At 41.1% G+C, this 16,416-nt stretch overlaps 3 protein-coding genes across 4 annotated transcripts; all 3 read right to left on the reverse strand.

Annotated features, from left to right (window-relative positions):
• Positions 1 to 86: 86 nt before the first annotated feature.
• Positions 87 to 9,440, reverse strand: LOC132793535 (protein melted). 2 transcript variants are annotated; one of them, XM_060803504.1, is made up of 9 exons: positions 8,524 to 9,440; positions 4,015 to 4,152; positions 3,696 to 3,947; positions 2,053 to 3,639; positions 1,749 to 1,992; positions 1,276 to 1,424; positions 1,089 to 1,217; positions 749 to 1,030; positions 87 to 688 (listed from the first exon to the last, which is right to left on the reverse strand). In XM_060803504.1, exons 2-9 carry the CDS (start codon positions 4,117 to 4,119, stop codon positions 431 to 433), a joined length of 3,006 nt encoding a protein of 1,001 aa, XP_060659487.1. In that variant the 5' UTR covers positions 4,120 to 4,152; positions 8,524 to 9,440; the 3' UTR covers positions 87 to 430. The 2 variants fall into 2 exon arrangements, with proteins under 2 accessions (XP_060659487.1, XP_060659486.1); XM_060803503.1 differs by having other exon boundaries at positions 1,276 to 1,442.
• Positions 9,441 to 11,141: 1,701 nt separating this feature from the next.
• On the reverse strand, positions 11,142 to 12,563 carry LOC132792644 (acyl-CoA-binding protein homolog). The gene is made up of 3 exons (XM_060802081.1): positions 12,460 to 12,563; positions 11,676 to 11,708; positions 11,142 to 11,541 (listed from the first exon to the last, which is right to left on the reverse strand). Exons 2-3 carry the CDS (start codon positions 11,688 to 11,690, stop codon positions 11,293 to 11,295), a joined length of 264 nt encoding a protein of 87 aa, XP_060658064.1. The 5' UTR covers positions 11,691 to 11,708; positions 12,460 to 12,563; the 3' UTR covers positions 11,142 to 11,292.
• A 3,235-nt stretch (positions 12,564 to 15,798) lies between these two features.
• LOC132788706 (acyl-CoA-binding protein) lies at positions 15,799 to 16,413 on the reverse strand. The gene is made up of 2 exons (XM_060796230.1): positions 16,271 to 16,413; positions 15,799 to 16,192 (listed from the first exon to the last, which is right to left on the reverse strand). The coding sequence occupies exons 1-2, from the start codon at positions 16,277 to 16,279 to the stop codon at positions 15,953 to 15,955; spliced, it is 249 nt and encodes an 82-aa protein (XP_060652213.1). The 5' UTR covers positions 16,280 to 16,413; the 3' UTR covers positions 15,799 to 15,952.
• Between the last annotated feature and the right edge of the window lie 3 nt (positions 16,414 to 16,416).

Genomic DNA, 16,416 nt, shown 5'->3' on the forward strand with positions numbered 1-16,416 from the left:
TGCTACCTGAATATATATATTTACCCACATATATATATGAATGAATGAAAACAAATGATATTTTGATTTGATAGCAAGTTGTTTGTATAATACACGTATAAATAAATAGGCATAAACTAAATGTAAAAAAATCAACTAACGTAGAAAAAAACAATTTCGCAAAACTTTTGAAAAATTCCTTGAAACGTTGGTAAGTCTATAAGTATGGGGGGCATACTATATATGCATAAATACGATTATATAGTATATGTCTATGTATATGTATAATATATGTATGTATATAACATGTATTCGTGTATAAGTAGATATGGACAGCTATGAATGTCTGTTGCGGCCGCCGCTGGTGTCTTTTTGTTTTGTGTGTTCGTGGTCTTTACAATTACAAATAATCTCACAATGTAGGTTCAGGTTCTGTCTTGTCTTGTTGCTGCTAGAAGGAAGGCTTGCTGTTGCCAATGCTGCGGGCGGGCAAGCTATTTGTCTTGACTGTGGGATTGTCTCGAGCCTGCGAATGGGCCACCACAATGCTGAGGCACTGCACCCACTCCTCAGCATTCTTGCCGTCCTTGGGCTTGAGTATTAGTGTCTGATCCGCAGTGAAGATCTCAAAAGCCTTGGGTATATTACGAGCCCCACGCGACACTTTAACGGAGCGTATTTGATTTACGTCAATGCTTTCTCCGCCGCTCTGAAATTGAGTTGAGAATGCTTAAAGTAGCAAAAGTTGTTTATATTCATTTCGACTTACCGATCCTTTGCAGGACAGATGGGCGCCAGAGAGCGTAAAGTAGCGTGTGCGCCAGCGCCTAAAAAGTCGCCACTTGCCCTTCTTCTCTTTGAGCTGGCCCTCGATCATGGGCTGATTGCTGCCATTGAGGAAGCCAACCGCTTTATCCGGATGATTGCACAGAAAGCAGCCCCATTGATACTCCAGCTCATTGCAGTTAGGATTCGACTTGTTCGTCTTGGACACCTCGAACACATCGAGAAAGCCCGAGTGACGCAGCTCATTCACAAGTATCTCGCGGTCCTAAGAACATAATTACAATTATAAAGTTGAAGCGAACGGATAGAGGAGTGTGCCTTACCTTGACCTGGGGAAACTGACTGGTGACCAGTTCGGTGAAGCTGCGATTCTCGCACTTGAGTATCTGCCAAATGTTTTTCAGATTGCTGATACCCGGCTCACGTGTGCTAAGCACACATTTCTCCTTGACCTGTGAAGCATAACTTGTATTAGTTTGTAATAAAGGAGGAAAAGGAGTTGTAACTTACAAAGTGCCGCACTTGAAAGTCGAGAAAGATCATGTGTATCCAGGTCTTGGGGTTGCGTGTGCGCATAGTGAAGCAGGTCTTCGAGTAGAGGCAATGCGGTCCACGTATCTGGCATGCAAAATGCAGTTTAGCCACCTTCTTGCGACGCTCTGCGAATTCATTGGAAACTGTGTGTGATGTGTGCAGGTGTGTGGGTGTAGGTGTATAATGTATAGGTGTATAGTGATGGAGTAAAGTAAAGCGAAAGAGAGTTAGAAAGGAGAACTGCAAACGAAGCTAATGCGGAAAATAATAAAGTCTGACTAAAAGAACCTTAACTTATTCGTTTCAGTCTTTCTTCTTTAAATTTATAGTCAAAAAAGAGCTAAGTCGAAATATTGGAAATATGATATTGTCCCTGAATTTGACTCTGACATCGAGTTAATAATAACGACAGACGGGGCAATACAAGTCCCTAATAAGAAGAGACTTACCCTCAATGCTGCACCTGGTGGGCGGTGGCAAGTGCTGTGAGACCTCATCCATATACGACTTGATGGAGACAAAGTTCTTCTCGCAAAACTGTTGGACGGGATCGCGCATGATCTGATATGGCTCAAAGGTGCTCATGCGCTGGTCCATGACGTTGTTGGCATTGAGTAAAGTGCGACTGGTGTTATCACTGCGACGAGGCGCTACATTCGTGGTGGTCGTGGGACCCGAGACGATTACCTCGCTCTATAAGAAAGTAAATTCAATTAGTAAATGAATGGAATAAACCCACTTGAACTGTCTTACATTGCCATTGACTGGCAGCTTCATGACGGACTTGGCATTGCCATTGCTGGAGCATTGAGGCAATGCTGGCGATGCATGATGTACGGAGACGGCGTTCTGTGCAGCTCCTGCTCCTGTTCCCGTTCCTACTGATGTTCCTGCTCCCGTTTGCGGTATGGAAATGGAGCCCACCGACTGGTTCAGTGCATCGGTGCTGTACTTCATCAACACTGTGCTCGAGTTGAGCAGCGTTGAGGGACCTTGCGAATGGGGACGCACTTTTGATGGCGATGTGGTCACCGTCACGCCGCCCGAAGTCACCGGTATGCCATGCTTATTGTGTCCCGTGATAATCACATCGTTGCTTAGCGGCGGCACCGGTGTCACTGGCGGATTATTCGGTGTGGTGGGCGTCTTGGGCGTGGCGCCCGTTTGAACCACAACATTGCCATTGGAACTGCCGCCAGCAGCCTGTTGATTCAGTTGTGAATTGCTCAAACGCGTCATGCTTTTGTGCAGTCCGCCCACCGAGCCGCTGGCCACATTCAAGCGGGTCACGCTGCGGTGCGTATTGCTCGCCGGATGCAAACGTCCCGTGCTGCGAGAATCACCGAGCTTCACACGTCGCGTGTAACCCGTGTGTGGAGGCGTGGGCGTGGCCACCTGAGCGATCACAGGCTGTGGCGCTGGCGTTGGCGCAGCAGGCGGTGCAAGGGGCGTGGATGTAGACAGTGGTGTTGGCGTGGGTGTAGGCGTCGCTATGGCTGTGGGCGTGGCATTGCCAAGCGGCGTCTGCAGCATGTTGCTGGTTGAGGGAGCTGGCTTCATAGGCGGACTCGGACTGGAGCTGTTCAGACTAACGATAGTGACGCCACCCGACGTCTTGTTGCCCACATCGTGCTGCGAGCTGAGCGCTGCGTTCTTCTGGCGCACACAGGCGAGCACCTTGTCGGTGAAGAGCACGGGATAAGCGGAGCACAGACGCGTCGCCTCCTGTTGCAACAGCGCCTGAGCGGGCAGATGTTCCAGCACAAAGTCAAGGGCCTGCTGTGCGGTCTCCTTGCTGCCAATGCCCGAGGTGGTAAGGATTTGGGCGCACAGTGTGACGGTACTCGGATTAGTTTTCGCAGCCAGACGCAGCTGCTCGAAGTGATCGACGAGCAGGTGCGGCGAGTGCTGCGCCAGCTTAAGCAGTATCTGCATGGTGATGTTGGAGGTGTCGCTGTCCTGCAGAAAGCCACAAAGTTGAGGTACACAAGACTCCAGCACAGCTGGTGACTTCTGCACAATGAGCAGATACAGCTGAAAGACGGCCATGCGTTCCTGGGCATCACATTGCGGCAGCAGCGGAATGAGGAGTGGAGCATGGGGCGTTACAGTCTCGGGGGAAACCTCATAGACCTGGGAGAGTACACGCAACAGTCCATAGTTGCCCGCAAGTATGGAGTCCATGATGGGATCCATGATGTCAATCAAGAGATAGGCATAATCGATGGCAGCCAACGAGAGATAGCTGGCGAGATTGCGTGATAGCTCCTTGTTGCCCTTGGGCAGAAACTGCACCGCAATGGGCAGCGCAATCTTCATGAGTTCCTTCTTATCATAGTTCTGCAATGAGAGGGAGGATTAGCCATGGAGTTGGCAAGGGAATGCAGCGGACTTACCAGAAATATGCTGGAGATGATGTCGGCAGCAATCTTGGCGTGAGGCGGCTCCTCCTTGGTGGTTGCCACTGGCTGCAGATTCCAGAGCAGACAGGTCTTTAGAAGATCCACAAGAGCGGCACAATAACGCTCCGCGCTGCGTGTCTCGCGTATGCATGAAAGCACACGAGTGACGCAAATCTCCACAACGCTCTGATCATTGTTGTTCTTCACGTAATCCGCATGCGAGATAATGGGATTGATTTCCGACAGCTAAGCAAAGTAAAAGTTAACTTGATTACTATCTTGGTAGCTTTGTTGGGGTGTTAACTAGACTTACCACCTCGGTGATGTCGTTGACAATGTCCGCATCGGGAACGGAGAACAAATCTCCGGCACGGGATAAATCGCGCTTGGCGAGCACTTTCGTAAACAGTTCGTGCATCGCTCTAGTCTAGTCAATCATCTCCTTGGGCAGCTGCAAGCACAATGAAAACAAAGCGGTTTTATTTTTCGGACATTATTCTGGCACTGGGAACTTCTTGCAACTTTGAAGCACTTGGAGACGCAATGCAATTTGCGACGCATTTGCATTTTCAGTGTCATTGGCAAGTTGCCAGGCTGCTGTCAGGCGGCGGCTGCTGGCGCCTTTGCCTTTCTTTATCTTATCTCGCCATAGGGCAGAACAATCGGAGATGTCGGGGAATCGGGGAAAGTTGGAGATCTACACTGGGCACAACTAGCCCTAAGCATTTCGCTCTGCTCTCCACTTGACTAAATATTTGCTGCAATAACTTTTTCACTCAACTGTCGCTCTCCCTCTCTCTCTTTCCCGTCTCGTCTCGTGTCAGTCTATATATCAGTCAGGCAACAGTCTGGCTGGATGTGGAGAGATGCACTTGTGTCTGGCCTGTGGCATCGTATAAATAGCCACAAAATATGTTACTTGTTGCACTTGTGAAGCAAAAGTGCCTCAACACTCGATATCTAAACCGGCGCTGGACTATAAAGACAGCAAAGTGCCGCTGATAAGACTGTCTGCCACCCACTTTATAGAGCCGGAGACGGACACCGTAAATATGATATCAGTATGGTATCAACTGGTATGTAAGTTGTTATCGTAACTGACCTTTAAAAGCGATTCACAAACACCAAAAAACAAATTACTGTGTTCAGTATCTTTGCAGTCGATCTGGCGTCGCTGTTGGTCAAGGTTAACGGTAAACCATCTATATATGTATGTATATTTGCGAGTATTGTATTGTACACTTTTGTATATTCAACTGATTCGGCAGATTTGGAACATTGCAATAATAATGTGCCGCAGAAGGTAATGAAAATGCGCGTCGTTTTCTGTTTTCTGTTTTCTGCGACTCTCTTTCTCGCTCTCTGGGGATTCCCCCTGGTTACTGAAGGGAGGGGAAGTCAGGGAGTGGGGAGAGGGGAGCAACGGGCACCTTAAACTCGCTGCTCGGTGCAAATAAACACATGGCAATTGTGTTTGCTCTGATATCACAGACCTGTCAGCGTTCAACTTGAGCCAGCGAATGCTTCTCTTCATGCAGTGTGGAATGCACTTTGCACATTGGCCAAAAGCAACCAGTGTTGAGGAGGGGGTAGAGGGTTGAGGGGGATTGTAAGTACTTGTAGTTAGATTTTGATTAGATGCGCAGAATTCCACAGTGCAACGGGGATTAAGTCTTAAGTCGCTTGGCTAAGACGACAATGGAATTTGCTTTGTGGGCGCAACTTGCCGCTGTCTTTGTCTCTCTCTCTCTCTCACTCTCTGTGTCTCTGTCTCTATCTTCAGCTGTTGCTGTCTCTATAGACTGTTTGTCTGTCTGCTTGACTGTTGTGGCCACATCAAGGAAGCGACGCCAACGCGTTGTGGATTATTAAATTTTTGTTTGAAAAAAAACAAAACCAAAAGTTGCATAATGCCAGCTCCTGAAGGGGCAACGGGGCGGCGGGGCAGCGGCTCTGCACGCGAATTGCAGACGCAGACAACGACAATGGGGACGGACATTTGCTTCCTGGAAACCGGGACAGCCGCAGTCGCCACAAAGCAACAACAACAGCAGCAGCACTTTGCTTGTTGTTGTTATTTATGGCTCATTCGCGCTCAGGTTGCAGCAAAGCAAAGAAACTGGTTAAAAAATAAATAAAGAGGCAGCAGCAACAAATCGCAGCAGCAACGAGAGAAAATTAAAAGAGAAATAGAAATACACGTATAAGTAATGGATGATGATGATCGTCACGATGATGATGATGATGATCATGGCGATGATGATGGCGTTGGCTAAAACATAAACCGAAACCGGTGCGGCAGGTTACAAACACAAACACAAACACGCACACACACACACACGTAGAGTTAGAGCAAGAGAGAAGGAGAGCGAGAGAGCGATTGAATTGTGTGTTGGCTCAGTTGGAAGTTTAGTTTAGACACAACAACAGATCAACTCTGGCAATAATTCTTAGTTCGATTTGTGTTTTTGTTTTCGGTTTTCGGTTTTTTCCTTTTTTTTGGCCAAAATGACAGAGTTCAACGCTGGGCAACCAGTTTCAGTTGGCTTGGGTTTAATTAAATGCAAATCAGATGACTCAATGAAGCGCTGCCAACTTGAAGATCAATCTCTCTCAAGTCAGTGAAGTGGCAACTTGCAACTTGCAACTAGCAACTGGCAACTGGCATTGATATACGATCATTTGCTGGCACAGTCTGGGCCAACTCACATAACCTATCATAACAAATACGGGGCGTATACGCAATTGCAATTGTGCCATTGGAATTGCCAATATGAGAACAAGTAATGCCGATTTCAGTTTGCAAGTGTTTTGTTCTTGTTTGTGCATTCCTCAAACAGTTATTCCCCACATCTTGCTGCCGTTGTTGTTGCTGCAAATACCTGGCCTTAGACGAGCGTCAAGTGTCGAGAGCCTGGTCCAGGTTGCAAGTTGCAACAGAGACACAAGACACAAGACACGACTCACAACTCGAGACTTGAGACGCAGACATATTCATATTCGCACTCATACTCATACTCCTAGTTGTAGTCACAGTTTTGGCTTTAGTCTTAGCTTTAGTTAGACACACACACACACACACATACAAATATTGTGTGTTGTGTTGTGTCTGCTGCAAACTAGTTTCGAGTCTGGCTTTGCTTTATGGCTATGGTTATGGTTAAGTTACCCTACGCATGCCCAGAGACTGCGATTGCAACTGAGACTGCGACTGTCATTGTCGGATCAACGAGTTCCGAGTTGAAGTAATAGATTGTTCTGGATAGCTTGAGCAAAGACTGGGCCAATTCTTGCCTGGCAACTAACCCAATTCGACAACAGGCTACTTAAACATTTATTATTAGTTATCAAAATACTTGTAGATAGAGCTTTTAATTAACATACATAACTAATAATGATTATTTAAAAGACCATAAAAAGTACTTGAGATTTATATTATCATAGAAGTTATTTTTGAAATAAAGAAATAAACAATATAAACGTCAAATGCATTTTATTATTATTCATTAAAAATTAATTTACTTTTATGTTGTTAATCTCTATTTTGAATAAATATTCTATTCTAGTTTTTGAGATTTGTCGCTTTTCTCATTTCTATTAATTGTAAGAAAACTAGAGAAGAATTGCATTTAATCATTAATTTTAAAATGTTGGTAGATTGCTAATGCTTCTCTATCAAATTTGTGATAATTAATTAGCACACACATTTCTCTTTCTCGATAATTCTAATATAAAACATTCGAGAAATACTGCCTGGAAGTTAAATCTAATGATAAGCTATCGAATATTATTGTTATTATGCCATTGATTCTGTTGATTAGAAATGCTTTTACGATTGTTTATGATTGTTATACATGTGTGAATGTAGAGAAATTTGTATTTGGTACGTGTGAATTATGATCAGAGGAAAAAGCATAGTATTCATTAATATGCAGACATAAATTTTAATAAACCAATTCAAAATCCACAAATTCTAACAATAGATAAAATATTTGCACAAAACGATCAGAATAAAAAATTTATTAAAGATATGCATATTTTTTGATATAGGAAATAGATGACTTTTAATTAGCTGATCTCAGTCTAGAGTCTAGCCTTTAAATAACGTTCAATCTAAAGCCATCTATTGACTTCTTCAGGCAACTGCCTATATATACAATTAGTGATCCTAATTTTGCTTAACTTCCTCACATACAAATTGCTTGGCGAATTTATAAAGCCACAGCGTGAGAACCCAAATAAGAAGATATTAGCAAACAGCCAAAAAAAAAGCACGAATAAAAAGAGAATTTATGTTATCCCCTGCCTCATTTGGCGTGGCGTGGAGCGACATATGTATGTACATACAATAAATATGTATATATGGACTGATGTACTGACATATACATACATACATACATACATATGTACGTGCATATACACGGCATATACACAAGTAAATACAACATCAACACGGTAATCCGAGCCAGACACAAGCTAAGCCAAACCAAAACGCAAGACCAACAAGGGGTAGACATGACCATGCGGACGCCGGGGGCGATAACTTGTTGAAAAATGAGCGACGCGTGAAACTTATTAATGAAAAGAGCCGCAAACGAAATAATTATAAGCAAAAAAAATAAAAAAAAATACACAAAAAAAGAAAAGAAAAGGAAAGGAAAGCAAAAGGCAGGCAAAGACAGGCAATCCTAACAAAACCTAACTAATAAGAAGAAGCAGTGGCAGCAGGCAGCACAGGTAAGTCTACTAAATCGTCGAGTAGTATTCCAATTTGAGTTGAGCTGCGTTGCTTAAAACGGTAAACGCTTAAACGTTGACTTACCGAAATTGCATACGACGAGCTTGAGCATAAGAGGCTGGGCTGGGGAAGCGGAGGTGGGGGGCTGCAGGCACAGCTGAGCTGAGGTCGGCGCATGGAACTGGAATTGGAACTGGAACTGCACTCAGCTCTGGCTCTCTCTCGCGGTCTGTTGCTCTCTCTCCTGTCTATGCTCTGCTGAGCGGGGGATAACAACAACAGCAACAACAATAGCAAAACACTTGAAAAGGCACGAAAAAAGGTAGACGACGACTTTGACTGTGGTTGTTGTTGTTGCTGCTGGTGCTATTGTTGTTGTTGGTGAGCTGTCGACCAAGTCAGTCAGCCGCACAGCCGCCGTTGTTGTTGTTGTTGTTGTTGTTGTTGTAGTCTTTTGGGTGTAGTTCAATATGAGTATTATTGCTGCTGTTGCTGCTGCTGCTGCCGCTGGCGTTGCACAAAATTCAGCATTGGTTTTAACGTATTGGATTTATTTAATTATGTTATTGTTGCAGCGCCAGCGCATTGGACTTTTGCCTTTCATTTGCATTTATGCAAAAAACACACACATACATACATACACTAAACAAAACTGTGAAACTGTAAAACCGAATTCGTATTCGTATTGTTGTTGTTGTTATTCGTATGCATAGTACGAGAAGAGTATAAGTATTATTTGTTATTTTTAACACACTTTCGCGTTGTCTGTTCTTTTGCTGTTGTTCGCTGCTGCCTTCGTTTCTTCTTTTGTATTTTTGCTAATCACATTTTGTTAACAGGCCACACATACACGCACACACACACACACGCACACTGCACAGCGCACACAAAGTGAGTGAGTGAGTACGAGAGTGAGAGAGACGGGGGAAGCAACGCTGGCAGACTAACTGACGGCTCATGCGCGCTGGCCAATTCCAAGCAAACGCGTTTAGGCCAAAACGTAGACTGAACTGTTGCTGCTGCCAGTTGTGAGTTGTGAGTTGCCTGTTGCCTGCTATTCACTATTCACTGTTGGCTTGGCTGACTGACTGGTTCTCTCACCGACTGGCTCTCTTGCTGTCTTTCGCGCTCTCTCTCTCTCTCTCTCTTGCCGTGGCGCTCTCTTGATTGGCCCATGATCGCAAGCTGGCAACTTGTTGGTGCGGTTGCCTGCATTGTTGTTGTTCTTGCTGCTGCTGCCGTTGCCGTTGTCGTTGCTGTTGCTGTCGGTTTTTGCTCGTGCACACACATTTATCACAGTTTGCTTATGCGCTTTTCATTCATAAACAAAAAGCGCAGCGCGCTTTGTTGTTGTTTTTCGCTTCATTGCTTTTTGCTCTCACCTGTTGAGCAGCTGCAACAACGCTGTGGCAACATGTTGCTGGCAACATTTGAAATGTTGCCATCGCTTTGTTTTGAATTTGCCGGCATTTAGCAGAGTTGTCAACTAAACTATTTTTTGAAAGATATCATTTGTTTACATTCAATGACAATTTGATTATTTAATTTAAATTAATTTGAACAGCAGATAAAAAGTTTAAATAAAAACTATTTCAAGAAACTTGTAATTGTATGAAATGAAACTGTTTCGTGAAATTCGGGAATTTTAAGGGAAAGTAATCAATAAATAAAAATCTGGATATTATTTATTTATTTTTATACCCGCTACCCATAGGGTAGAAGGGTATTATAACTTTGTGCCGGCAGGAAATGTATGTAACAGGTAGAAGGAGGCATCTCCGACCCTATAAAGTATATTTTATTAATTAAATAATAAGTTTTACTACAAGCAGAAGATTTTTAATCTATGATGAAAATACCATATTCCTATATTACAGATATCGATGGAAGATTTGTAATCTGTAAAGAATATATTACAAATAAAAAATTTTCTGTAAATATCAATCTACATTTATAAGATTTACATAAAATATACAACTATTAAAAATGGAAGCCACTTCCCAAAAAGAAAATAATTGGTATCGATTGAAATTGGAAAAATTTAATATCTGAAAAGACTATATAGCTTATTAAATATCACAAAAGAAAACTTGCGCTTGGAGACAAATTCACAATTTATTCTCACACTTATTAGCTCTTACTGACAATGTTTGCTTGTCAAATTTGAACATCTACTTAGCAAGCGATTACAAAACTTAATTACTGTACTGTTACTTTCAAATAGTAATTTTTGACTTCCGTACTTGTTAGTTATTAAGGGATGTTATAAGCATGTTAAAAGCTAAGCTAAGTGAAATGCCGGATAGAACTTTGTCACATCGAACGATTGCAATCATCTAGAGCTGAAAGCTCAAGGTCACCATTTGCCAAACTAAAAGCAGGTGTGTCTGGCTGAAAGTGTTTCAAACAGCTGGCGATTAACAGTTAATCGCTAATGAGCAGACGAGCGTCCAAAGAACGCAACCGACGTGTTGCAATACGATCTACACTCGGATTCCGAATCGCATTCGAATTTGTATTTGTATTTGTATTTGTGTTTGTACTGTATTGGTTGGGTAATCTGGAACCGGAATATGAAGTCCAAACATACTTATACGAATGTATCTGGTATTTGCCTTGCAAATATCATTACAAATAGAAACGAACTCAAAGTGAAGTGAAGTGAAGATGGTCGACTAAAGGTTGCAATGGCAATTGGGACATTGGCTTTATAAAACAATTTGTTTTTATTACACATTTAAAAAGATCATAGTGTCTACCATATATAAATAGCTTTTAGTCTCTCCGGTAATTGTTTAAAATCAATTTAGTATCGCATTAACTGCGCTCAGGTCTCCTTTGGTCTTTGTGTTCTTAGGCGTACTTTGCAGCCAGACCCTCAACGAAGGCGATATATTCCTTCTGTGCTGCCTCAGTGGATTTGCCCTTCTGCTTGTTCCATGCCTCCCACTTGGCCTTGCCCTTCAGGTCGAGGAGACCTGGCTTGCTGGTCTCGTTGTCGCCAACGGTGGCCTGCTTGAAGAGAGCGTAGAGCTCGAGGAACTCATCATCGCTGGGACGCTTGGTCAGCGTCTTCACCTTCTCGGCGGCGGCGTTGAATTGCTGCGAAACAAGATTAACATGATTAACATGCTGGTTGCTGGTGATAAGGCTCGTCAAGCTGATAGCTGCTAGCTCATCACATATATGAGGCTATCAGGAATCAAGTGGTTGCTTTACGACCAAGTGCCACTTACCTCGGTGAGGGGCATTTTGTTTTAGATTTTAATCTGTAAGCAACAAGAAAATGAGAGAGATTAAAATATGGTTAATGACATAACATAAAACAAGAAGTTGTTAGTCCCAAAAAGAGAAAAACCCGTTTCTTAGTAATAAGTGGTATAGAATACCGTAAGCTAATGGGGCTTAAATGATCTGACGCCAAATTGTCTGGCCACCGCTTGAACTTTGCCATAGCTACAGGCAATGATTATTCAGCAAATCGTTTTGAGGTCGCACCATTTATGGCGGCTCCTCCACTGAGCATGTAAGCTTGACTTTCACCATCAGCAACAAAATACAACAACAAAATCAAAATAGAAATTCATTAATGAAAAAATTATGCGAACGCGTGCGACAAGAGATACAAATACAAATGCAAATACAAATAAATGTATCTAGCAGATTGCGTGGCGGGCGAGTCTCAATTGAATTAGATTTGTCAGCGCGAATTCCCCCAAAACAGACGATGAACAGGCGATCCAAAAAAGGCGTTTGGGCGTGGTCCACGTATGTACGTGTTCATCATACTCAGCAGCCACTTGAAATCCAATGTGGAGCCCAAAATTGGTAAATGATGTGGCCCCATAATAACACTTGGGCCCTTATCTAAATGAGCTTCTGATATTTGTTATTTGTCACATGAACAAGTACACACAATATATTTTAGCTAATCGATTGTCTGATAACACGCCACTCTCAATAATTTCGTTTGTTTCCCCGGAAAACTACGGACTCGAAATCCGTACTCGTTGCACTTACGCTGGGATTTGCTGTCTGGGCGGTCACAGAACTCGACACTGTCTGAATCCGAGTCTCGCTTGGACTTTCAATTTAAGTCTTTTTTCGCACACGATCGCGAGCGAGTCAAAGCTCTCTTCACAGCAACTGGGAGCGTCCACTATCGCCAGTCGCCAGAAGCGGCTACGCAGAGCTTTTCTGATATTCTCCCGAATTCTCACGCACCGCGTTCGCTTGCATGCTCCAGAGTGTGCTGCTCGCTTTACTCACGACCCGGTTAGCTTTCAGCACTGCATGCTCTTGGATGTGCTTCTTGTGGTGTTATACCGATATGGGTTAGGATTTAATCATTACTCTCGGGGTGCTGGGTGCGAAGGGCAACCGGCAAACGCAGTAATCGCAGTTGCAGCTAATAATATACTTGGGATTGTGAATGATTTAACTTCCTTTGCGGGCTTAATCCAGAAATTACTGCACTTATCAGTTTCACACCTGTTGATTAGTCGACAAACAAAAAAAAAAATCATAGGTATAGATTTAAATTGCAATTTATATTAGCGAATGAAAATATGAAACGTGTACTTTAGCGCGTGATGTCATTATTTAGTTTATTCCTCAATGTTTAGAACAAATGCATATGTATGTATATATATGCAAATTAAATTTGAAGACGTGCACTTTAGCCTATAATGTTATTATACAGTTAATCCCAATAAATCTTTTTCGCAACATACATAAAGTACATAGACTCAAATGAAATTCAAAAGTTTTATAAGACACACACAATTCAAAATAAGATTTGTAAATTGATAGTTTACCAAATAATACTCAAATATTTGTAGATTATTTATTTCTTATAAGCATATCATATGATTAAAGTTAATAAGAAATAAAATAATCTACAAATATTTAACTATAATTTTCTAAAGTATCAGTTAGTCAGAAAAATATAAAATGTAATTCGATTCACAAGTATTTGATTTGATTATCTAGCAGACCTTCTGTTCGTATGAAAACCATAATTATCTTTCAAAGGCTTAGTACAATCTTCTCTATACATTACATATATGTCTTAGAATATTGATAAAGCACAATGTCAGACCATTCCAATGAGTATTGGTTTATTGTCAATAAGATAATATTCTACAAACATTTTCTACCGCTCAAAAGTTCAACCGTGAAGAGAATCGTTATTAGTCATATTTGCTTCAACAAATAATTTCAATTTATGTTGCATACTTTTAGGGGCAAGAAAACTGTCATTTGCTTTTATAATTACCCTGCAGAACTGGAGATGTCGATTGGCCATGGGTAAAAATATTAAATAAACAGATAATAAAAGAATATCAAGCAGTTAGTATAATGCATAGTTCTACAGTGGAAAGCGGCAATGTGCCTAAAGAAGAGGAAGTGGAAATTATGACAGAAAATCTACGTTATGGAAATAATGTCAGGGGAATGCGGCCCAAAAAAAGAAGACAATTTCTTTGGTGTTATGATCGGTGAGTATTTTAAAAGATAATTATTTAAAAATCGTTATCCACTTTAATCTATTAAGACTTTTTAATTCTTTATTTCCAGATTCAATAACTGAGGACCAGTTGAGAAAGGCCTTACAGCTCCAAAAAAACGATATTTTAAAACTCAAGTTGCCTTAAAGTAATAAAAGTATCCGACTTATTAAAATAAAGAAAAATTAAAATTAAATAAAAACTGTAATTGTAATTGTAAATTTTTTTTAATTTATAATGGCCGACCCCTCCATGGGGTCCGATGTAAGCACTTATTTTACCGACCCTTCAATGGGGTCCCATGTAAGCACTTATTTTACCGGCCGTTCCATGGGGTCTAATGTAAGTATTTTCTTTAAAGACCCTAATATGTTGCACTATTTCACTATTTCACTAGTTCGTGGGTAATCGAGGCGGTGGCGATTGACCCTATTTGCGGACATTTCATACAAAAACGGAAATTAAAAAACGCATGGCTAGACGCCACTTTGTAAGTAGTGGCTGGCTCCTGGTAAGTGCTTATTTCACCAGCAACGAACTAGCGCTCAGAACTGCAGGGTATTGTCACGGTAATAATCATAAAATAGTAATCAAAATTGCTAATATGATAATGTTATTTTAATCTTTGTTTTATGATTCGGGAAAATACTTTGTATTTTGCCTTTGGAATTGCCTATAATAAAACCTGAATGGAAATGAGCTGCATTTCAGAAATTTGTATTAATTGTATTATTTAAATTTTGTTTGAAAGCTTTTTCTCCTACCTTATAGCAGCAAATTGTGCATTGGAAAAATAGCTAATTTTGTAAGCTTTCACCTTAAAACATACTTAAAATTTGCTCTTCAATAAAAGATTTCAATTTTTTTAGACGTCGATTATCTTGAATGGTGGATCCACTAATCTTTCCAAGTGTTCACTGGTTAAGTAAAAAAAATAAGAAAGCTACAGTCGAGTTTGCTCGACTGTGAGATACCCGCTACCCTTTGTGAATAAAATCTCAACAGTGCGGCATTCATTTTAATATATCCCAATTTATTGTCATCCAAAGCAACTAAGCAACTAACTCTATAGGTACTGGAAAATTTACAACTAATACATTTTCTACTATTATTTAATGTAAACATTTCTAAAAATAGGTCGATTGTGTTATATTCGTGATTAATGCTCGATATTCGACTTCCTGTTTGTATGAAAAACGTAATTATCTTTCCAGTTTTCAGTATAATTTTATTTACACATGATTTATGCTTTGGTTTATAGATAAAGTCCGTCATTTCTGATGTCAGACATTTCCATAGAGTTTTTCGATATCGTCAATAAGATAATTTTCTACAAACATTTTGTATCGTGCTTTGAATGTTCCAAAGTTCAATATTCATTAGTCATATTTGCTTGCTATTTATTGAGCGGGGACGCCAAGAAGTCACTTGATTTATAATTATTCTCAGCCATATAACGATAATCTCAATTGATATCTTGTCGATGATTAAACTTAGCGAATTTTTCAGCTTTAAGTATGTGTTTGATTATTTTTTCCCATAAAAACCAATATTTTTAGCAGATCTATTAATATACTGTAATATTTAGATTAAAGAATATTTGCGTATGTGTTTTATTAAATTGCATTACAGATGATTAAATCTATATTATAAGTTTTAATTTCCGCAATCACCCAATTGCAGGCGATATTTTTTGTATGATAGCTGGGGAATGTGAATTAACTTATACACCTTACAGGAAATTCCTTTGGGTGAATCCTTTCAAGACTCCTTTTACCTGTCTAGACTAAGGTAATCCCATTTGGATTTAGTTCCTAAATGTTTATAATATAAATTAAACAATGAAGTCTACATTTAAATGCTTAGGGGTTTATTAAACTTTAGTATAAAAATACAATAAATACATTTTTAACAACAGCGACTGCTACATTACGATATTAGTGACAATTTTAGGATAAGTAGTGTCAATTATTTGTCTCTCTGCATTATTAGAGGCAAACCGTTTATTGGTGCTTGGCGACGTACGCCTTGTAGACCTCGATGTAGTGGTTCTTGGCATCCTCGGCGGTCAGACCGGCCTTGCTCTTCCAGGACAGGTAGCGGGCCTTCTCATCCGCATCCTCGGGCTCATCGATGTTGCAATCACCGACGGTGGCCTGCTTGTAGTAGCCGTAGAATTCCAGGATATCCTCCTTGGTGATGGTCTCCCTAAAGGCCTTGGCTTTCTCAACGATTTCCTCAAACTACAATCGAGCAAAATTCAAGTTAGTCTTATCACATATCCTAGTTTGTTGAAATACAATTTAAAAATTTCAACTTACGGTCGGCATGTTGATTTGGGTTTTGGTGGTTTGTTGTGTTTGGCGAACGGAAACGAATTGTGGCTCCTCAAACCGCCCACCAGCTATATATAATGGGCTCAAACATTGTAGTCACCCGTTTTTTTTTTGTTAATCTTATCAAACAG

The sequence above is a fragment of the Drosophila nasuta genome, chromosome 3 (assembly GCF_023558535.2).
Source record: "Drosophila nasuta strain 15112-1781.00 chromosome 3, ASM2355853v1, whole genome shotgun sequence".
NCBI classification, from domain to species: domain Eukaryota; kingdom Metazoa; phylum Arthropoda; class Insecta; order Diptera; family Drosophilidae; genus Drosophila; species Drosophila nasuta.